The sequence below is a fragment of the Astatotilapia calliptera genome, chromosome 11 (assembly GCF_900246225.1).
Source record: "Astatotilapia calliptera chromosome 11, fAstCal1.2, whole genome shotgun sequence".
In the NCBI taxonomy this organism is placed as follows: domain Eukaryota; kingdom Metazoa; phylum Chordata; class Actinopteri; order Cichliformes; family Cichlidae; genus Astatotilapia; species Astatotilapia calliptera.
Genome location: NC_039312.1, coordinates 1,924,120 through 1,947,085, shown reverse-complemented (window position 1 = coordinate 1,947,085; position 22,966 = coordinate 1,924,120). Strand labels below are relative to the sequence as shown.

The 22,966-nt window shown below is 43.3% G+C and overlaps 1 protein-coding gene across 2 annotated transcripts; it reads right to left on the bottom strand.

The window, feature by feature from the left end:
* Positions 1-527: 527 nt before the first annotated feature.
* LOC113031398 (phosphatidylinositide phosphatase SAC1-A) lies at positions 528-20,963 on the bottom strand. 2 transcript variants are annotated; one of them, XM_026183444.1, is made up of 20 exons: positions 20,727-20,879; positions 20,229-20,326; positions 18,867-18,941; positions 18,633-18,760; positions 17,297-17,446; positions 14,849-14,908; positions 14,101-14,134; positions 13,620-13,721; positions 12,158-12,243; positions 11,054-11,140; positions 10,899-10,967; positions 10,672-10,751; positions 10,477-10,575; positions 10,255-10,393; positions 6,052-6,121; positions 5,476-5,548; positions 3,650-3,743; positions 2,007-2,099; positions 1,867-1,924; positions 528-1,790 (listed from the first exon to the last, which is right to left on the bottom strand). In XM_026183444.1, exons 1-20 carry the CDS (start codon positions 20,753-20,755, stop codon positions 1,654-1,656), a joined length of 1,761 nt encoding a protein of 586 aa, XP_026039229.1. In that variant the 5' UTR covers positions 20,756-20,879; the 3' UTR covers positions 528-1,653. The 2 variants fall into 2 exon arrangements, with proteins under 2 accessions (XP_026039229.1, XP_026039227.1); XM_026183442.1 differs by having other exon boundaries at positions 20,229-20,963.
* Between the last annotated feature and the right edge of the window lie 2,003 nt (positions 20,964-22,966).

Below are 22,966 nucleotides of genomic sequence, written 5' to 3'. Positions count from 1 at the left end.
TGCTTCATGCAGTCTCAGTTCAGTAGAGTTCATCTTGACAATAAAGAGATAACAGTTAATGATTATGTGCAGTTAGACAAGTAGGCCACCATTAAACAGTAAGGTGTGACTTAATGATAAAGGGCAAAATCAAAGCTGAAGAGGCAGTTTGCACACACACAGTTCCTTCCTGCAGCTGTCACAGCGGTGCCGTCAGATTCAGCTTTCTATAAATAAATCTCTATTTTTACCTTTTCTACTTTCATGCTTGCTTTTTAAAAAATGTTTTACTCATGTTTTCATACTACTGTAAGGTGACCTCGAGGGTCTTTAAAGGCGCCTCCAAATATAATGTATTATTATCCAAAGATTGGAATTAAATGAGTGCGTACTAAGTACACAGGGAGCATGAGCTCTGTAGTGCTTCACCATTCATTTGGTTTTACAGACTGGACTTCACAAAAACAAACTTCAACAACTTCAAGTGTTTAAAAACGGGAAAAAGGAATCTGATACCAAACAAATAAATTTGAAGCTGAAAAAACAAATTTATTCAACACATTTTTTTATTTTAAATAGCAAAACCCCGACGCAGCTCCACACGGGTCCCTCTGCTGCCCCTCACAGCCCGCTGAGCTCGGGTTTGTTCACTGTCACAACAGCGCTGATTGTTGGGCTTTTTATCTTTTATATTGTAGATATTTGTCTTATTAATAATAATAATGATAATATAAAGCACACATAAAGCATTTGAATTGAAGTGATATTGAAGACTCCAGGCGTGTTTTCAAAATACATGAACATGCACAGACCTAGAGGACGAACATTTTTATAAATGTCATTTTTAATTTGGAGCCAAAGAAATGACATCGCCCTAACATCAGCACACTATCAGCCACGATGGTGTCTCTGTGAAGAGAATACTGTTTCGATTTGATTTATCCTTTAGTACCACAGTGACACAGATGGAGTGTTTTTCCTCTGGTGAAGTGACATGCAAAATAGTTCAATGTAATACAAGAAAACGAGTTAATGACAACTTTCTTTCTCAAGGTCCAGGGTTTCCAGGATGAATCCCCTTTCTTCATCAAGGGACCGTTTTTAACTCCACAACCATAAATCGTGTTCTAGCTGACTGGATTCTGAAGGACGAGCACACTTAGATCCCTGCAAACACTCCAGAAAAGAAGCTAAAACCATTCAAGCTAAAACTGATCTTAAAACGCAGACTATGAACCACAGGCAGTGTCTAACCTAGGACACACCAGTTCTACATGAGAATTTGCAAATGAGGAATATCTTCACAGCTATGCTGTTTGAAGTCTGATCCCCATGTTTTCATAAAAGGAATGAGGTGGAGAACAACAAGAAACACATTTAAACAGGTCCACAGCATTCCAGTTAAATGAGGAACAAAGACATCGGGTCAGAACAGCTCCTGAGTTCAGTGTCGAGTTCAGACAGACCGTCAGTCCGCTACAGTGTGGAGAGCAGCAGGCCTGTGCACTCTTCAGTCTCCTGCTGTGGTGCACAAAGCCACCCTCGCTGCCCACCAACCTCCTCGCTCCAGCGTTAGTAAAGGCTCCAGGCCTGCTGATGCAGATAAAGTGATGACGAGGAAGAGGACGAGGTGGTGAGTTTGCGAGGGCCCAGCTGCTTTCCACACGCACACATTCAGTCCAGCTTCTCCTTCTGGACCAGCTTAGGAGCGTCTACAAAGTCCCGTCCATAAAAGAGGATAAGCCCACCGGTTACTGCACTGGCTGTTCCCCAGAACAGGACGTAAGCCAGCGTCTCAGCCCACGTGTCACCTGACAGGAGACAACAGGTCGAACTGCGTCAGTGGAGGAAATTTATTTGCATTCAGTTTATTGCAGTTAGTCTTACCGGCCATTAGAAGGCAGATTATACACATGGAAAAGGCAACAACCATGATGATGGGCAACTAGAAGAAAGAAAAGCGGCATCACATTAAAGACGTCAGAAAAAGAAAATGTTGTGAGTCGAGCTTCTTGAGCTCTTCTTACTGTCAGAAACTTCCAGTCCTTGGGGTCTCGCAGTGGAGTGGTCCAGTCAGCTTCATCGACAGCATAGTTCCCCAGAAATAAATCGATGGAATCCTGCAGGAAAAACAGCCCACCTGAACTCTGCTTTGCAGCGGCATCATCACAGGTACGCTCTTCTATATGAATTACAGTTTTAACTGTGTTTTGTTGCAAAAGATTTTGCAGTGACTTTGAAGTCTTTTTGTATGCAGGTTTAAGATTTTACCGATGTCATTACTGATCTGTAGAATGCAACAAAGCAACGAGGACCACACTGAACACAGCTTAACAGTTTTTGTCTCTGCTTACAAAAGAGCAACCAAAGATGTCTTTAAGGGGATCAGCAGTTATTTCACTGAAGGGTGTGTAGCTCGTCGAGGTCATGGCTTTAAAAGAATGAGACTGGACGTGTTTGAAGACTTTTCACCTCTCATCAGAGGCTCCTTCATTCTGGACTGTTGTTAAAAGAAGTGGGGAACATGGCCCCGTCTCTGAGCTTTTCTGAGCTCATATTTTTCTCATGTTAAACATGTTTCCATGTTTGATTCGGACTAAGAAATATGGCTTAATGAGATCTGCAAATCACTGCATTCTGTTTTTATTTACATTTCACAGTGTTGTCCAAATCTCCACAGCATCAGTGCTGAGCCCTGCTGCTCACGGCCTGATTTTAAAAGAATACGTGCCTGTAAAGCGAACTCTACCTGCAGCGGTCTGATTACTCATAACATGATGATTATGTGAGAGTCATTAGCAGCTTGTATTATTGTGATATTGCTGTAGTATCTGATGGAACAGATTCATTTCACTTTGCAATATGGCATTCACACTATTCCACACTGATGAAGTAGCACATAAAGGACGACCTGAACCCACCAGTGACGTGTGGTCAGCAGAGGTCATCATAAAAAAAAAATAATGATAATCAAATAAATGAAATCGTTTCTTTATCGAATGGTTTGATCTATGAACTATTTTTTATGAAACAATCTGATTGCACACACTCACACAAACTGTGCCCTGCCATGCAACGAGGCACTGATAGGGGGCGCTCGTGAGTCCATGGTGCAAAAAAGGAACAAAGGGTCGGTGTGTGGACTTCATAAGTAAAGGTGAGACCATAATAAGGTTAATTTAAACAGTTTGTACGTGTAAAGAACGCTGATATGAAACATGACCTGTTAACTGCTGCCAATCAAATGGGAGGAAGGACCGGCTCAGGGCAGCAGCAGGTAGCAGTGGTGCTTCTGGTCTGCAGCAACTCCTGCTGCTGTGATCATGTGTTTCTATTTGATAAGGCAGTCGTCATTGCTGCGTTAGACTCCAAGGAGCATTTCCATTCATAATTAATCTCTCAACATCTGTCTCAACCGCTGCCGCTGTGCACTGAGGCAGCTACCACTGACTTCCCACTAAATGAATGCAGAAATCAGGTAATGAAATGCTACTAAAAAGCAATATCAAATGTCCAGAACAGCAGCAGCTGCTTCACCGGCAGCACGAAGGCAGGAAGTGCCTCTACTAGCTGGCTGGAGCCAAATGGTGAATAATTTACTCTGTTGGGTTCATATATTTGTAACTCTGACTCTGGTGGATCAGCCATGAAGCTCGTCTCTGGTACCCACCTGTCTAAAGCCATCAGAGAAGTTGTTTTTGTAATATCGGATCATCGAGTTCCAGCCGTCCATCAGCAGTCCCCAGTGTGTTCTCTTCCCTGTCCTGAAATATGAACATGAAATTCAGCACCATTAAGAAAAGCAGCAGCATTTACAGCTACTTTATCATTTTAATAAGTGTTAAAGTACAGAACTCACAGGAAAATGAAGGAGCTCAAGGACGGTCCGCAGAGGAGAACCTATCGCCAGTTAGAAACTTTCTTTAAGAGCAAGATCCAATTTGGGTTTTTGGTTTTGCCCTCGCAAACAAAACAAACTGTAATATTCTGATGATGTGCGGCTGTAGTGATCTTTAAATATTAGACTTCTCTGCAGGCTAGAACCAGGTATTAACCAACAACACTAACCAGCAACAGCTGCAAAGACCAGGCAGGACGCTCTTCCCAATCACATCCGTCTAGGTCTTGCTGTCACTGCCCTCATCAGCACTGAAGTCTCCCAGCATCACAGCAGAATGAACACCCTTGAGAACCTCGCCATGTCCCAGTAGCCAGCCTCGAAAGCTGCGGATCAGTTCACCAGGGCTCCTGCTCTTGCCCACTGCCCAACACACAATGGACCCAACCCCTACAGCATCTCCTGTGGGTGTCAAACCTACAAGAAGGCGGGTCATTTCCTTCTTCAAGTTGGCAGAGAACACTGGCCTGGCCACCAGGCGTTCTCCGTCAAGCTCCCTCTCCAGGCCTTGCTCCCAGGTTGGGACCCCGATAACCCTACCCTGGTGGTGCCTGTTTTCGGACCCGGAGTTAGCAACATCCCCCAAGAACCTGAAGAGGAGAGTCCTGGCCCCTAGCCCTGCCAGTGTAGCAGAAATGATGAGGATGATGATGCAGCAGCAGCCGTTCTTCTCTGCGTGAGTAGCTTAATGTTGTTCATGTGTAATTTACGTTGAGTAGGCTAACCACGTTATTACATTAATGCATGTAAGGTGAACTAGCAAACACCGTCGTAGTTACATGCGGCTGTGTTCTTGTTTGATGGCAGATACTCCCTTCACCCTGGCCAAAAAGGCTAAAATGACCAAAGAAAAAGAGCTGAACAGCTGAACATGAGAGGTTTTTGGACTTTGTGTGTGTTCTCCATTCTTTAAGCACCGTTTGAGCACCGGCACCATTTCAAAAGTACCGGTTTGGTACTGGTATCGGATAAAACCTAAACGATACCCATCCCTAGTGAGGAGTTCAGAGGGTCTCAGAGTACTGTTGCTTCTCCTTGCAAAGAGGCCACCTGGAGGAGGTGGCTGGGAAGAGGGAGGTGCTGCCATTCTTGCTGCCCCCAATTTGTATTTTTAAGTAGGAAAACAGTTTTTCCGTTGGGTCTGATGCTGCTAGTGTCTTCCTCACAGTGAGACATAACATGTTCATTAATTACTGGTACTGTTCTCGATAATACTCAAAGCCAAGATGTTGGTTTCGTATTGAAACTGGAAAAGTTTGATCGGTGCATCCCGATCTACAATCCACACTTTTGAAGACATCATTTATTTTGGCTTTTCTGGGAGCTTTTACTGTGTGTTCAATGAACACATGAAAAGCATCACCGTTCCCTTTTTTTTATTGCAACTCTAAAGACTCCTTATATTTTAACTGAGTACAATCGACTGTAGCACAAGTCAGAAACAAAACGCTAAAAGGAAATAGCTACTCCAAAGAAAGAGTGGGTGGTTGCTTTCACCTCATTATGGAAGAGACGACTGTCAGTTCTGATGGCACAACTTGAAGACAGGTAGGGCTAAAACAAAAACCTGTTAGCATGTGTTTGCTGTGAACACTCACCTAGTGAAGTCAGTCTTTAAGGCACCAGTTCCAGCATACTGCTTGGCACAAGCGTCAGCATTGTCTGCCCAGGCTGTGTGTGAAACACAGAAGGGGAGGCAGAGCAGGTCATTTACTAATCAGAGAGTTCGTCGTTCAAGCCCTGGCTACTCCAGTCTGCATGTCAAAGTATTCTTGAACGAGACACTGAACCCTGAGACGCTCTCTGATGCATTCACTGGAGTATGAATGTGTGGGAATGTTCAATGACTAAATGTTTTATAAAGTTATAGTCTAACCATGAAGCAAAAATGTCAAAGAGTGCAATAAGAGACCAGTCTTCTGCTCAGTGTGTGTGTAAAACTGTGACAAAGACTAAATCATGCTGGCCAGATAGTAGCTGGGACAGAGCATATCAAACTGAAGCAGTGTTTACCACACAATGCCCTTTAGATGTCCTGTAAAAATTAGTGGATCCAAAAGGTTTTGCGAGCATGCAAAGGACCAGCTGCATATTAGGCAGGGTTTAGATATGAAAACAACAAACTCTGATTAGTTGTTACTACTCAGGCTACAGCTGTGTGAGGGAACACCCACCATTCTTGTACATCTTCTCAAAGTCTGTCTGCTCTTCAATCCGCTGGCCTATGTGGAGAACTCCCATCCTCTAAAGACACACACACACACCTTTTGTCAAATGCTCTCGAGTCTGAATGCCACTGTTTTCTAATACAGCCCTGTTTTAACTCGTTTAACCTCTTAAGCCCCAACGCCCCCTGATACGGGGGCAAAAGGCAGGGGATCAGTTGGGCTTGGGGCTTAAGAGGTTATGCAAACATTTTCCTTGTTTACCTGCTGCCTTCATTTAGAAGAATCAAAGCAAATATAATCCCACTGCAAAATGGTATGGAGTTAATTTCAGTGCATTTGCAGACAGCAGTGGGACTACTTTGACTGTAAGGTGCCAGGAGGAGCACCCAGATCTGAAGAACAATCATAGACACAGCAGGGTTTCAAAAACCCGCTCAGCAACAAGTCTGCTATTCTCAGAGGAACAGGTGACCTTGGAGTGATGTGGCCTCTGTCCCTACGGACACAGCTGCAGATACTACAGTGCAAAGCAGTACAAACAGAACGTTTTGTTGTCATTGGTTAGCTTTAATGCACCAACTAAGGCCAAGAAGAATTGCAGACAGTTACATCTAGGGCAAATTAATCACGTTTCAGGAGAGGAGACGTACTCCTGATCATGATCAATGACCAGTTTATTGACATCAACAGATTGCTGCTCAACAGTCCTTCAGCTAGATGAACTCACTGATGAACTGTGTGCTCAGATACTTTTATTTGCTCTTTGGACAGAAGCAGATGTTGACATGATGGTGAAAGTGTAAAGAAAAACACCAACATAAAGGCCTGGGACTGATTCAGTTCCATTTCATTTATTTATATAGCACCAACAGACAACAACAATCACCTCAAGGTGCTTTGCAAAGCAAGGAAACAACCCTACAATCACACAACCCCTATGAGCAATTACTTGGCAACAGTGGGAAGGAAAAACTCCCTTTTTACAGGAAGAAACCGGCAACAGAACCGGGGGGGGGGGGGCATGTTGGGGGAGAGAGGAAGGAGACGAGAGCGCCAGCTGTGAGCAGAAAGGAGGGCTTGTTGTTCTTGCAACAAACGGTTGTGTAACTCTGCTCATATAACAATCAAGTTGTGGATTTGTTGCCCGGACACTGAACTGTGCGCTGTTGGACCCAGGACCCATGTGGCTGTTTATGTTCCTCCCACTGCTACCCCACAGCTCACAGCTGCATGGGACATTATTCACTCTCCCATTGGCTGGTTACAGACTCAGCTTACAGCCTCTCTGGTGACTTCAAACACGTCACTGCCAACTTCACACAATATGTGGTCGGTCCCGCCAGGGGGGAGAGACTTTTAGACCTACTGTATGCTAATGTCAGTCTCCTCTGTACCCCCACTGGCTGGGTCAGACAAAAGCTGATTCAGTTCACCCTCCACTATGCGCCTGTTGTGAAGAGGGAGCCTGTGACCACCAGTAGTATTAGGAGGGGGTCGGAGGAGGCCTCAGTGGAGCTACAGGGCTGTTTTGTGACAGACTGGGAGACTGTGAGTGTTTCACCGACTACACCTTCCACACCGACTCCACTGTCCCAGCTCAGACATTGTTATCCAAATAACAAGCTGTGGGTGACGAGGACAGCAAAGCCCTCCTCAACGACAAGAAGAAGGCCTTCAGACTGGACAATAGAGAGGAGGTGAGCATGGTTCAGCATGGTTCAGTTACTGACAATAATTACCGGAGAAAGCTGGAGCAGAACAGCATGAGCGAGGTGTGGAGTGGCATAAAGACAGGGGCTCCTTAAAAGCTGGGGCCGGTACGTTCCAAGCGATCTAAGCAGGTGACGTCGTGAGACTGCATCCCAGCGATTGGCTGGTCAGTAGCGTCACTCGATGAGTCATGAGAGCGTCTCGTTCATGAAAGTCAAACCTGCCGTTCTTGTAACCCGGCAATGAGGGAAATACGAAACAAAGCCACGGTCCCTGAGTTTGACGAAAAGCCAGAGACCGAGCAGCGGGTATATCGACGCCTCCACTTCCACCTTTTTTGTACCATTCATGTTGCATACTAACTACGTTACAGGATGCTAGGCAGCAATGACAACAACCAGGCACATTAGGTGCTACTCAAGTGTAAGGAAAAACCAACTGTGGTGAGCCATAGCAAGCTGATCAAAGTAGGTCCGATTAAAAAGGGGCTAATGTGCTCAATGTGTTTTTCAACAGATTTGACACTGCAGTAAACGCTCAGCCACTCTCTCCCTCTGTTCATGAGTCTGAGTCTGCAGAGGCTCCCAGTGCTGAAGACGTCCTGCCCTGGTCCTGTACCAAAGTCGACACATTCCACTGACCCCAGGATTGCAGACCTGTGTCACTGACTTCCCAGGCAGGCCTGGAGGACGCCATCATCTACCTGCTCAATGGTGTCTATGCACATCTGGACCAGCCGGCGAGCGCTGTGAGGGTCATGTTTTTTGACTTTTCCAGGCGTTCAACACTATCAGGCCGACCCTCCTGGGTGATACGCTGACAGCGATGCAGGTGGATGCCTCTCTGGTGTCCTGGATTGCTGATGCAACATTGTGTGTCAGGTGATCAGCAACACAGGGACCGTCCTCTCTTCTTTCCTCTTCACCGTGTACACCACAGACTTCAGCCACTGCACAGAAACCTGCCATCAGAGGTTTTCTGATCATGAATGCATCAGTGACAGTGAAGAGGCAGAGCACTGGGGGAAGTGGGTTGAAGTGGACATCGTGGAAGACTACAAGTCCGTTGGAGTACATAGATAATAACCTGGACTGGATTAAAAACAACACTGCACAAGTGGTTAAGGTCTTTTAACATCTGTCAGACGATGCTGTCTGTTGTGGCAGTGCCATCCTCTATGCTGCTGCACGCTGGGGGAGCAGGCTGAGGGTCACAGATGCCAAACACTCAAACTGATCCGTAAGGCCAGTAATGCTGTGGGGACGGAGCTGGACTCCTTAAGGTGGTGTCGGAGAGGCGGATGTTGTCCAAGATGAGGCTGGACAATACCTCCATGACGTGCTGGCCAGTCACAGGAGCACGTTCACTGAGAGGCTGAGTTTTACCCATAATGCACCACTGAACGCCACAGGAAATCATTCCTGTCTGTGGCCATCTCCCTGTACAACTCCTCCACTGATACAATAGTACAATAGGCGCACATCCTCTGCAGTGAAAGTAACGACATTTTATAGATTAGAGTAAAATGTACACGATATATATTTAATCTCTGTAATATTGTGGATATTTAGACTCGAGCTAGTTCAGTCTGTTACTGTTCTTATCATCTCTGACCACATTGTTAGGGATCAGTGAAACCCCAAACAGACCAACAACCTGAAGGAAGCATTAAAGCAGAAAGTGGCCACTTCAAGGCTGCTCAGACTGAGCACAGTGCAAACAGGTTACACAGATTTGAGCCTTTACCTTTATACAGGCTTTGTATCAAGGTGTAATGTGTACAATTAATCATCACCAGTTAAATAAAGCAGTATCATGTTCGTATCAGTATCACATGCTGTTTATTTATTTGTGCATTCTTTCTGTTTACACATGAAAGCACTTCTGTAATTTGGCCTCTGCACACGTACTGTGTTAGATTTTAAACCAAATAATGACCTTCAGCTCAGATTTAAGGAGTTTAGCAAAATTATTACATTAACTGATTTGCAGTTAATGAAAAATGAATTCCAGCAATCTAAAAGGAAATACGGTCCAATGGAAGCGAGGGAGCTCGAGGACGGGTCGAGAGCCCAAATAAACCACAGAGCTCACCAAACCTTTAGGGTAACCAGCTCAGCCATCAGTAGAATTCAGAATTTAGCTTGCAGGGGAAAAGCAGACCAGCACAGCTCAAGAGCAGTATATGAAAAACATGGTTGTGCGTTGCTCTACCTCAAAATGTCGGGGTCCTTTCCACTGACTGGAAAAACTTCCTAAAACAGGCTGGATTCCTGTTTTTGTTAAACCCTTGAATCACTTTAGTCACATACTGACTGTTGGGTTTAAAATCCTTGTGGTGGTGAACAGAAACAGAAAACATGACTCATACGTCTAAATGTGTGTAAGTGTGCTTGTACAGTAAAGTACTTCAAGGTTTCCTGATGGTGCTGAAGGATAAGCAAGTTCTTGCATGTGAGAACCATTACGCATTATTATATGTGACTATGCATTTAATACCTGCAGCTGTGACTGAAGAGAGCGTCGGGCCAGCAGGCTCTGGATGACATTTGTACGATCCAAACAGTCCATGCAGTTGCTCCGAAAAGTTCCCTCCTGATTTAACAGCACCTTTCCATCTGCATCCACTAGGAAATATCTGCATCCATATGCACAACATTACTTCTCATGAAGAGTGTATTACTATTGGACAGACACAAGCTGCTCTACTAGCTCACTGACCCAAAGTCATCCTGCATTTCAGCAACCATGTCCAGTAAGATCTGAAGGCGGTGCCACCTCATGTGGCTGCACTCCTTATGAAAGTCAAAAGCTATGTACCTAGACAAAAGCGAGGCTTTAATTACCTGAGGAAAGCAGGATGTCGAGTAAATGCCAGACAGATGAAGCCTGAGGCTGAATTAGTGGTAATCTTACTTGATCAAGCCATTACCCAAGTTTGTGACCATGTTGTCGAATGCCAGCTCCAACGGCTTTTCTGAGCCTTTTTGGTTTATCTGTGAAAGAACAGAACAAATAAAACAAAGAGCCTTTGCAAACGATTGCATATGGGTATGTGTGGGTTTGCTGTTATTTCATTTGACTGTGAGGTTATATCATGGTCTTGTAAATGCAAAAATCAGTAGCTAACGGATTGTTCTCACCAAGTTCAAAGTGACTTGTCTTCCATAGAGGATGATCTGGGAGTCAAAGTGTCTCTGGAATCCGTCCAGCTACGACAAAAACAGGAAGATTTCAGAAATGAAGATAAACAACAGGTATTTGTTTTTTCACTTGAATCTGCATGTAAAGAACTTACATGGTTGACTGTTTTGCTGATCTGTGGTTTTGGTTTGTACCTGAGATTAGGCCTTTGGGACCAGTAGAAGGGGATGGAGCCTCTGGTCTGCAAACACACCATTAACAACGAGAATTTGAAATCAGAGGAGAGACCCAGAGAAGGCAGAGTTTCTGAAGCGTGTCTACAGGATGAGCCCATGAAGCTCTTGGTCGCTCAAAAAGACCCAACTGTGGAGACATGTATGGCTTGAGATATTAACTTTAATAGATTAAGCTATACATCCATACGTTACATTAAACCAGCGCCTGTGTGAAAATAGCTGAAATATCCAAACAACATGAAGGGTCCCATATTTGATCAAACACATTGTCCCTACTATGTAACTCGCATGTTAGGTAACCCAATGACACACATTCCAGTACAGTCCACTGTCTCCGAGGTTTAGATGGGGCCTTGTCCGTGATCCAGTTCAAAAGGACGCACTTGCTTGCACAGATGTTAACAGCCTGTAAAGCTGCTTTTCTAATCTCCCCGATTTTGTCATTCGGAGCAGCAAACACGACGGGTTCAGCGGCAGCAGAGATCTGATCCAGGTCACACTTTATGAACAATACTGCTGTATTTTTCTGCATGAGCACAGACAGTGAGTGAGGTTGTCCACCTCTATTTTACACTTAGGGCAGAGTAAGGCCTGAGTTATATACGTGGGCTCGGTGTGAGACTTGCATTTGGACTGCTTTTACTTCATTGCACTCAGATATTTAGCATTCTCCCAGACTTGGTCCCAGGTGCCTTTGCAGTGATTTAGATGTTAATCTGTTGAATTTCTGAACACGATTTGTCTTCAATCATCCAGGTAAGTAAATGCCACACTCGCTCACAGGTCACCTGATGAAACGCTTCGTCCAGATGAACAGAATCAACTTTTTGGAATTTTTCTGTTTCTTCATCTTTTTACATTGTTTTTAGAGTAAACTTTTTTGCACCCTGGGAAGCCAACAGACTGAAGGAAGCTTTTGGACCCATGTTCCTTCACTTACTGAACATTTTCCTATTTGCTATCGTTGGTCTGAACGGCAGATTTCATGTAATCTCTGCTGGAGCACTAAGTGTTTGGCTCACCTGAACAAAAGAAGCCTTTGCACCGTTGTACTGCACTATCTGCTCTGTTTCCACATAGTTAGCAGCGTGTCCTTCTGAATCAATGCCTACAACAAAAACACACAAACACACACAAAAACTGTTGACAAACTCGGTTATCTGAATCCTTCAAAGTCATGAGGAGCTGATTAGCTTGTCACTGACTTGAGGTGCAAACGCACTGACTCCACTATGTTCAAATGACTCGTGCGCTCGCTGCATGTACCCACCTGCAGTTAAGCAACGTGTGCGCTGGGCCACTTGAACAGGTGGAGCCAGGCTGTGTCTGCTACACTGCTCAGGTGGATAGTATGTGTCAAACACAGCAGGATCCTCCCAGAACAACAATATCCTTTCTGTAAATTCTTCTAATCTTTTTAGTGTTGTTATAAAAACAGAAGAAAATACCACAAAATGCATTTACTGAGAACATTTCTTCAGAGACATAAAGCAGCCAGAACATTCGGTCAGGGCTCAAAGTAGGGCTGGTTTCTAGAATCGATTCGATTTGAATCTGGGAAATTTTGCCTCAGACAGTCAGAAATATTATAACTCAGATCAGCACATTTACATCTTTTTGTATCTATAAAAAGGAAGCTGACACTTTCCAGACTTTATCAAAGGTGTGAGCGTCACAGCAGAGGCCTTTGTGTCAAAGCAGCTGAAGATAAAACAGAAACACATGAAGGAGATTTTCCTGTTCTGGGATTTTATAAAAGTATTCTGCAGTCGATCAAAAACGAAAGAAAACCATTAATCAACAATGAACATCACCTCTGACGTTACAGCGGTTTGATTAGAGACACGGCGTTTTGCATTTTGTATAATTTTAAAAAGTTTAAATTTGTTCAGAAGCCTGTTGAACGGCAGAAATTAGGTTTTCTTAGTAAAAGGAAAAAACAGTGGCCGACAGCCTGTAAACAACGTAGACTTGTGCGTAACAAGCAAGCGAATAATGAAGAAAACAGATTTGTAGACGGGAAACTGTTGTTGAAGTACACAGAGAGAGGGAGAGAGCTGTGCATGACGTGCAAAACAGCAAAAGTCAGAGTGAGTCCATGACGATGTTTATGTGAAGCTTAGTTTGGATCAATGTTGTTTGGAGAGAGATAAACTAACAGCTTCTGAATCAGCGCAAAAAGGGCGTGAACATAAAGCTCGACCCGCCGACACATCAGAGTCAGCGAGCTTTCAGCCCCGACCGTGTCCGTGGCGTCGGTGAGAAAGTCACAGCTCACTGATTCTGATCCGTCGGCGGGGCCGCGCTGTGTGTGTTGATATTTTGTGAGGTTTCACCTGAGATTCTGGCGTTTTGGGCAAAATAAATTCATATTAAAAAAATCTGGATTTTAATGACTCGATATCACGTTATCCAAGCGAGAATCGATTTTAATCGATGAATCGATCATCAAAACCCAGCCCTAGCTCAAAGGACATAAATTACCTCGGACATAGTAGCGGACCCCTGCTCTGAAACAGCTCCTCCTGGAGATAACGCTCCACTCAAACACCTTTCCACTGATGCAGCTCGACTTCACAGTGATGACTGATTAGCACGTGTTAAGGACACAACAGTGCTGACAGGAAACATCACCACATGTAGGGATATGATATTAAAGACTCATTGCCAAAAAAAATTGAGTATGAAACATTTGTAAGGTTTACTCAAGTTTAGTCTAGTGGTACGAAACATCTACACTGCGGTACATTTTTAAACAACGTCCTCTGGATGTTTTTATTGTTATGTTATTACTCATCTGATAGTTTTCTGTCAAGAAGAAGAAAAAGGTGCTCCAGCAATCACAACAAAGCATTTAGAGCGCACAGAACAGTCTGCTTCAGTGGTCATTAAATGACACCGTCCAGTTCCACTTTACACAGGTAACATGAAAGCTGCCATTCACTAAGGAAACAGGAAAGGATACAGCCGTGGACAACAGGAAACACAAACATGTGCAGCTGTGAAAGGAGAGCAGCGGTAAATGTTTCTATGTACAGCAGCAGAATATTTAAACATGTTGAAATGAAACTGTCTGCTACAGGCGGACCTTCTCCACAGTTACACATATTTTGGAAAATGAAAAATGGACGGTGAGCTCAGCAGCTTTGCTTCTGTATAGAACTGCAGGAGACAAACTTGTTAGCTGAAGCCGTTTTGCAGCTACACATCTGCTGTTTTTATTTTTCCCGATGACACGATTCACTGAAAACAGCATCAACTCCTTAAGTCGTCTCGCTGACTGACTTGAACATTTCAAAGTTTCCATGACACAAGCTCCTTGGTTACGTTGGCTACATGTACCATCGTTTTCCTGCTAAATCGTAAAATGTTGCTGGAGTGAATTCACCCTGGTGCCTCTGGCAGCAGGTAAATGATCAGTACATTAGGAATTTTCATCAGATGAGAGGGTGCTGGAGCTCATCATCCTACCTTGTTTTGTGCCACACTTTTCCTCACTCCATCACTTTGATGGTTGATGTTTTCCTCATCAAGTCATAGAAATGCTTCTAGTGTGTTTTGGATTACTGCAGCCTTGCCTCTCTTCTTTTCTTAATTGCTCACAATGAAACAAACTCTAGAGCCTTATGGACCGAAGGGATTTCCTTCACCATGCTAAATGTTTTCTTGTGCTTTTTATAATCTTCCTTACTCACTAAATAATTGGATCTTACCTCTGGCTGTGCTATGAATTCTCTCAACAAGTGTCCGTTCCACACAAATCGCTGATCTGCCTGAAACAAGAACAGATACAGAATTGCAAATCAAGCCGAAGCTACTATTAACTGAGATAACGTACAGTCCTCTGTCCTAAACCACCCCGTTCTTTATATTTTGTTAAGAAAACAGGAAATAGGTGCAGCAATTTATTGAAACATATTCTAGCATAAATGATAACACAGCTCATACTGAGTTCTTACAGTCCTAACAAACTTGAAAGTCAATATTTGGTATGACCAGCTTGAGTTATCAACACAGTCTCAAGCCTCTTCAGCAGCTTCAGGAATGGGAGGCAGAGCCTTCAGTTTTCAGGCCCCTCTTCTGTGGAACCAGCTTCCAGTTTGGATTCAGGAGACAGACACTATCTCTACTTTCAAGATTAGGCTTCAAACTTTCCTTTTTGCTAAAGCATATAGTTAGGGCTGGACCAGGTGACCCTGAATCCTCCCTTAGTTATGCTGCAATAGGTGCAGGCTGCCGGGAATTCCCATGATGCATTGGGTTTTTCCTTTCCAGTCACCTTTCTCACTCGCTATGTATTAACAGACCTCTCTGCATTGAATCATATCTGTTATTAACCTCTGTCTCTCTTCCACAGCATGTCTTTATCCTGTCTTCCTTCTCTCACCCCAACCAATCACAGCAGATGGCCCCGCCCCCCCTGAGCCTGGTTCTTTCTTCCTGTTAAAAGGGAGTTTTTCCTTCCCACTGTCGCCAAAGTGCTGCTCATAGGGGCTCATATGATTGTTGGGTTTTTCTCTGTATGTATTATTGTAGGATCTACTTTACAATATAAAGCACCTTGAGGCGACTGTTGTTGTGATTTGGCGCTGTGTAAATAAAGTTGATTTGAGTAGTTCTCCAGGCATGTTGGAGAACATTCAGAGATCTTCTTTGGATGTTTTGCTGTCTTTTACACTGTTTACACTGCTTCAATAATGTTGAGGTCTGAGCTCCGAACAGTGTTATGTGAGGTTTTCAGGTATGATTCTCCTGGACTGGAAGCATGTTTGGGGTCAAATGTAAAATGCTGCTGTCAACAAGATGTTTTCCAGAAGTTCTTATATAGTGGAGCAAAATCTGATGGTGCTTTTCTTCATTCATAATGCCATTGATTTTGATAGCTGCAGACACTCACTGTTGGACCTCTCTTTAGACCTCTGAGTGCACAGCGATGATAATAAGAGCCAAATGTTTGGATTCATCACTTCATGAGACTTGTTGATTTTCAATCCTGTTCTCGTGTGATTCGGCATACCTCAGCATTTTCTCCCTGCTTCCCGTCCTTAACAATAAATTCTTGACAGCCACTCTGCTATCATTCCTGAGGAGGCTTTGATAAACAGGCTCAACTGACAATCCAGACGCATGTCTCATGTCCTGTGTCCAGGTCCTGTAGCTTTTACTCTTTCCTCTATTCGGCCTCTGATTTTTAAGAAGCACCAAACAGTATAGGTATGTTTAAGAGCTCTTTGGCAATCAACTTGTTGGTGCAAAAACATTAAACGGTGTTATCTTTGCCATATTCAAGTAGAAATGGGAACAAATGATGTTGTTTTATGATAGGCTGCCTAAACAGACTTTAATTTAAAACTTGTTCACTGCTTAGTTGCCTTTTTGTGTGTAGACACAACCCAGGTTCATGCCGTGAGTTAGGAGCCTGAACTATTGCTCAAGAGCACTTTCAACACAAAAAAAGAAAATCAGAGTCTGGCTCCTTGGAAGCAAAGTATATAGAATTTTGTTGGATTTCCATATTATGATCATTTATCGCTGTGTGTCCAACATGTTTAACCATGATTTGATGGTCTCACCCTACCCGAGGTCAGAGATACAAGCTCTCCAAAGTGCTGCTCATAGGGGCTCACATGATTGTTGGGTTTTTCTCTGTATCTATGAAGCGCCTTGAGGCGACTGTTGTTGTGATTTGGCGCTATATAAATAAAATTGAATTGAATCTTCCTCGCTCACACTTGAATGAATTAAACAAGTGCAGCGTTAAAAAGCTTAACTTTGCTGGTCAACACCCTGTTAGTGATAACTGGTACATGTGGAATTAGTGACTGAGACACGTCCATATTTTAACAAAAAACCAACCTCTAAACCAGGGGCCCCCAGGCCTCGAGGGCCGGTGTCCTGCAGGTCTTAGATGTGTCCTTGATCCACAGCTGATCTAAATGGCTAAATGACCTCCAGAGGCCTGGCAATGAACTAATCATGTGACTCAGGTGTGTTGACCCAGGGTGAGATCTAAGACGCCGGCCCTCGAGGCCTGGAGTTGGACACCCCTGCTCTAAACCATTATTGAAAAAAGAAGTGCTTCCAGCTAAGCCCTGAACTGCAGCCACACAGTCGTCCAAATACACAAACAGTTCAAAGACTTTACATCAGAAACATCTTACCCTCTCCAGAAGGCTCATCTCCTGAAACTCTGGGCTGGTGTTTGCCAGGCGCTGCAGAGTGTGTGTCAGATCATAGTCGGTTGCAAAGTAGAAACCGTCTGCATGAAGCATGCTGTTAATCATGGACAGGAAGGTCTTGTTGTCTTGCATCTGCAACAAGAAATAAATCCAGCAACAAAGCAAGAGATACACACGAGCCGACAATACAACCTGGGTGAAGCAGCTGTGATCTCTGCTTGAGCAATAATGTTTCACGTAAGGAACATCTGAACATGCGTACAAAGGCTACGTTCACACTGCAGGCCAAAGCACATCACCCTATGTGACCCGTATACGACCGTGCTGTGACAGTGTGAACGGCACGAATCCCATATTTTCAAATCGGACCTGGGTCACTTTCGTATGTGGTGCTGAATCCGATACATATCCGATGTTTTAGAAAGCGACTGCTGTTTGATGGTCATGTTGCATGAAATCTGTCTTTTACGCTGACACAAGACAGATGCCAATTATCAGCTCCGGAGAAGACAAGCGAGACAGCACGGCGGTAACTGGAGACGGAGCGAGTCAATGGACAGAAACTGAGGTTTTGGACTTGATTAGCATATGGACAGTTTATGGAGAGTTTATTGAACCATCTGACAAATTTGCTTAAAAAATTAATTCAATTAATTGAATTTTAACTTCAGGAACACTGTTCTGGGAGTGCACTAACTCTCCAAAGACACGCCCGTGGAGATCACTGGTGTCCATCAGTGAGAAAGATTATCCACACGCTCGTTCTCGATTCTTTCACAAACCATAATCTTGTCGATTGGACGTCCCAGTAAATTTAACTTCCTGTCAGATTGTGCAATAGAGGAGATGTTGGGCCGTAGTACACAGCACAAACCAAACACATTAGCAAAAATACTTCAGGGGTCATTTGGATTTGTTTTCTATCCACAGGACACGGGGACCTGACAGGCACCGAGTGGACCATGAAGTCATGAGCATACCAAAGTATCTACCATCAAATGTGAGGCCAACACGTGTGCTCCACAGCAAAGCCTAGCTAAAACTGGGTCAACAGCACATCCATCTCAAGCTCAGCAGCAAATCTGTAACACAATGGCTGAAAAAAGACAAGACGGTGATGCAGTTGCTGCATTTAAAGTTCAAAACTCTCTGGACTTTTAGATTTCTGTGTATAAACACGTGGCTGCAAACCTCAGTGAACTGAAGGAACTCTGTAAAGAAGACAAAAGTCCTCCACAATGATGTGTTTCCTTTGTGTTACTGCTGTTAAAGGTTGTTCTGCTAAATTCTACTAAGGCGCAGAATCAGAAGACACTACCTGGTTGTCTGTGAGGTGCAGTATTGTCTTTTTATAGGAGATTACGTCAAAGTCCAGAGCCTTCCACACAGCATGGCCCAGCAGATCTCCCACCTTCCTCTTCTTTGTGATGACAACCAGGTACATGCCTTCCAGAAAAAGGAGAAAGCAGAGCAAAAATGCACTGGATTATCCAACTTCCAATATTTCACAGTAGAATAATGTATCTCCATACTGTGTGCATGCTGCTCTTACCTGCCACTAAGCGTATAGTTCCCATCAGTCCACATATTGGCCTGGTCTCAGCTGATGCAGGGACATCCTGTCTCACTGAGAAGGGCGACAGGGACACAACAATGGTTTTTATGGACACAGGAAATATATCTGTAACATCATCGAAGCTGGGATTATAACTAAGGAGGCCATCTATTATCGTTTCATGATCTACTCTCCAGACTTACTGCAGCCCAACAGAGAAAAGAAATCAACTGAAGATCAGAGAAAATCTTGGCACTCCCACAATTTCAGCCCACGCCAAAAAAGAAATAACAAAACAATAACAAATAAGAAGGAAAGTATCCTCAAACGTGTTTAACACTTAGCCACACATTGTCTTCAGAATCAAAATACTCTGTGGATGTTATGTGGTCAAATATCTTATGTATGCAAACGCGCGGTCCAACTTCTTATCTGGTGCACGTCTTTTATTTTGACAGCGAACGCGCACCACTTATGTGCAGCCCATTTATACAAGCGCTTTTAACTAATGCTTTAAATCAAACATTCACACTCTGATGGATCAGAGAGCAACTTGGGGTTACTATCGTGCTCAAGGATGTTTAGCATGCAGACGGGAAATCTAAATCACTATCTGCCAAATCAACTAAATTTAATGGGAGATGTTTTTGTTTCGTTTTTTATAAGATCTAGAAAACATTTCCTATTTTAATGTTCACACAAAATACAGTTTAGCTAGATATACTGAAGTGTTACTTAAAGTGTCTTTCTTATTGTATTTTTATATGTTTTTATTGTACTTTTTATATTCCTGTTGTACAGCACTTTGTTTAATAAATTGCTTTATAAATAAACTATGGCTCAAATCAGAATCAGAATACTTTATTGATCTCTAGGGGAAATTAACAGTGCTCCAGTCCAAACAGTAACAAAAACAGACAATACAGGAAGTAAGAAATAGCACAATAAAAAGTGTCTATCAAGACTGGCAAAAAAATCTTTTGAATTTTATAAACTTTCTTTAATTCCATATTTAAATAACAATAAACTTAAATGCCATTTTGAGCTGCAGCTCAGCATGTGGAGCCGATCATCTGCTACCTGTGCTTCAGTCTACATGCCAAATATCCTTCGGCAAGGTAGCGACCCGGGCTGCAGTGTGACTGTTAGATGGAAAGCGCTTACACAGAAACAGCTGCGGGGTGAATGAGGCAGGTTGTGTAAAGTGCTCAGGCAGAGCAGAGCTGTCCATTCACCATAACGAGCAGAGGTTTTCTTTGGGCTTTTCATTAAAGGTTTAAATGGTCTCAGTCGTTTGTTTTCTTCTACATTTTTAGACAGCATCCCGACCTTTGGCAGGGGGCGTGTCCATTTGCTTACCTGTTAGAGTCATCTCAGTTGACACCCTGTCAATAGCCAGGACATCCACGGAGCCATCATCACAAGCTTCTATGTAAAACTTCTCTGGTGTGGTGCGCCTGATGCGAAAGACAAGACCCGGTTTAAAAGCCACCATGAGCCCGTGGGCAGCTCACATTAGCAGCGCTGAAGGAGCCGGTTACTGCTCTGGAACATGGCTCCATCACATCTTCTAACCTCGCTTAGAAGCTCAGTTACTAAGTTGCGTTGCTCGCGTCCATATTTAAATGTGTTATTTAAATGTGATTAGAAACAACTGAAATTGTTTAAAAAAACAAAACAAGTTGGGATAAAACGGACGTTAGCGTCAGCTCCTCGACAATTAACGAGAAGCTGACGGAACGTAACTCAAACGTGTCGTTGTAGTTACACTCCTACTAAAGACGGGCACGCCTCTCCACGCAGCGTGGACCGTAAACCAGGCTGTGTGATGTTACTGTTTCGTTCTGCAGCACTTACAAGCTGAAACTCTGGAAGGTGTTCGCCATCTTTGCTCCCGAAATCTCAGTGACGTCAGGCTACTTCCGCCGTCAGCTGTGAGCGCGCGAGCGTTTGTTCCACCTGCAGCGTGAGCGAGCTCCACGTGCGGCCGGACACCGGAACAACACGGTTCTGTAGAACAATAAGCAGCATTGGTTAAAATGCCATCTTTACATTTCCATGTAACGCCTTACTTATGTAACGCGTTACTGGACTACATTTAGTTGTGTAGTTGCGTTACAAAAGTTCTTCAGGCGGATAGAAAGAAAAAACGTTTTGTCCTTCTGCACATCAGAGCAAAGCAGAAGCAAATTTTAATTTCTTTGTAATATTTTGAGCGTTAAGGAATAACAGAGACGGCTTCGACCTCAGCCATCGCTTAATTTCCGGAACTGGACATAAAGACACCGGCACAGCACTCAAAACACTGCTGCCCCCTGGTGGTCAAACCCGTGTGCACCAACTGTTACTTCATAATGTTCCTCCCCCTTTAACTGAAACTACTCTGTAGTTTAATTAGTAAATAAAATACCCATATAAAAACTTAACCTTATATATATAAATATAAAACAAACCCCACAAAATTTACTCAAATTTCACTCACTACTAATTAACCAGCCATCCGACAGACTTCACTATAACAGTAAAATCCTGTCAGTGCCCCTTCCTGTTATTATCAGTCTCTCATATGCTCCAGAGGTCTCCTGCTTCTTTTCTTTCCTTTTTTCCTTGAAAGTTTGCACCGCTCACCACTCTCAGGGGTGCAGCAGGCCTGTGTCTGTGTTCTTGACAAGTAATGCGGGACTTTGCCTCATGCTCAATGTCAGTCTCCATATGTGGCCACCACAGGTAACTTCTGGCCAGGCCCTTCACGCGGCTCATTCCCGACTGTGATGTAGCTGTTCCAGCATGGGGCAAGAACGCCGTTCTGGTATCACCACCTTCATCTCATGAAACAAACGTATCAATGCCTTATGATCCATGATAATCATAAACATCCTGCCATACAAGTACTGATGGAGATACTGTACACCAAATATTACAGCTAATCCTTCTTTATCCGGCTCTGAGTAGTTCTTTTCTCCTACACTCAGTGTACGTGATACAGACACAGTGGGTTTCTCCTCACCATCTGGCATGCAGGGAGGACTCCAGTGCAGAAAGACACAATTTGTGTCCCAATGGCCGTTCCTTATGGGAATAATTTATACTGGGACCTGGAGTGGAAGAGAATTTGACCTTTCCATCGAAATTCCTGTTAACCAACAAAGTAAAGAAAATGTCTTTTGAAATCATTCATCGTTTATACCCCACCAGAACTTTTCTTGTATAAAAAAGACGCTGATGTTAACGGTTCATTTTGTTACTGTCTCACTGCACTAATCTTTTGTGGACAGATTTTTGTACTTTTGTTGTTTCTTTTATTTATTCTGACTTCTCTCTCTGTTGTGGGAAATATTTTTTTGATTAATCTGCAAATAGGGCAAACACATTTTATTTGATTAATTTACTCATTTTACTGGCTAAAATTCACAGACTTCCATAATGTAAAAGCAATTAAAACTCTAAACCTATGCTCCTGTGATATCGTGTGATTCAACCCTTAGCCTGTGTCTAACTGTTAATAAATGTAACTCCCTGACAGTGTCTTTGGCTTATTTAACTGTTTGAGTTGCTAAAAAGTTTTGGGTTTTTTGTTAAACTTTATTTATCACATTTTAGACATACAGTTAGGTAGAACAGGAATCACATAAAAGATGACATTGTGGTGTTACAATGAGGAACAATGAGAGTGAAGGGACAGTGAGACTACAGTGAGTACAAAATAAAATCAATTAAGGGGAACATAAATAAACAAAAGTTTGCGAGAGCCAAAATCAAGTTTCAAACAGTTCCAGATGTTAACTTGAGAGCCTCGGTGTTCTTTGATGAGGAGATTGTCCTTATATATTGTGCGAGTTCTATTTTTAATACAAGAAGTTCAGGCTTTCTGCCGAGGACTTTGCTTTTGTGCATGTGAAGTTTTGCCAAAACTAACAAACATATTTATAAAGAAGAAAGCATCACTGTCCTTGTGTTTAAAATGATAACAGCCAAAGATAAAGTCCTTGTAGTATAACTGAAAATTAGGGAGAACAGTAATAAACTTGTGGAGGTCCTTCCAGAATTTACATGTACATGTACATTACTGGTACATTGTATCTCCTGAGGAACTCAGA

What these genes read in the sequence shown, in the direction of transcription:
- LOC113031398 (XM_026183442.1), bottom strand. Translation starts at nt 20,364, where the DNA reads ATGGTGGCTTTTAAACCGGGTCTTGTCTTTCGCATCAGGCGCACCACA. An exon ending in AACTATACGCTTAGTGGCAG is followed by an intron (nt 18,761 to 18,866) that starts GTAAGAGCAGCA and finishes TTTTTCTGGAAG; the next exon opens with GCATGTACCTGGTTGTCATC. An exon ending in CAAAGGCTTCTTTTGTTCAG is followed by an intron (nt 11,141 to 12,157) that starts GTGAGCCAAACA and finishes GTGTGTTTGCAG; the next exon opens with ACCAGAGGCTCCATCCCCTT.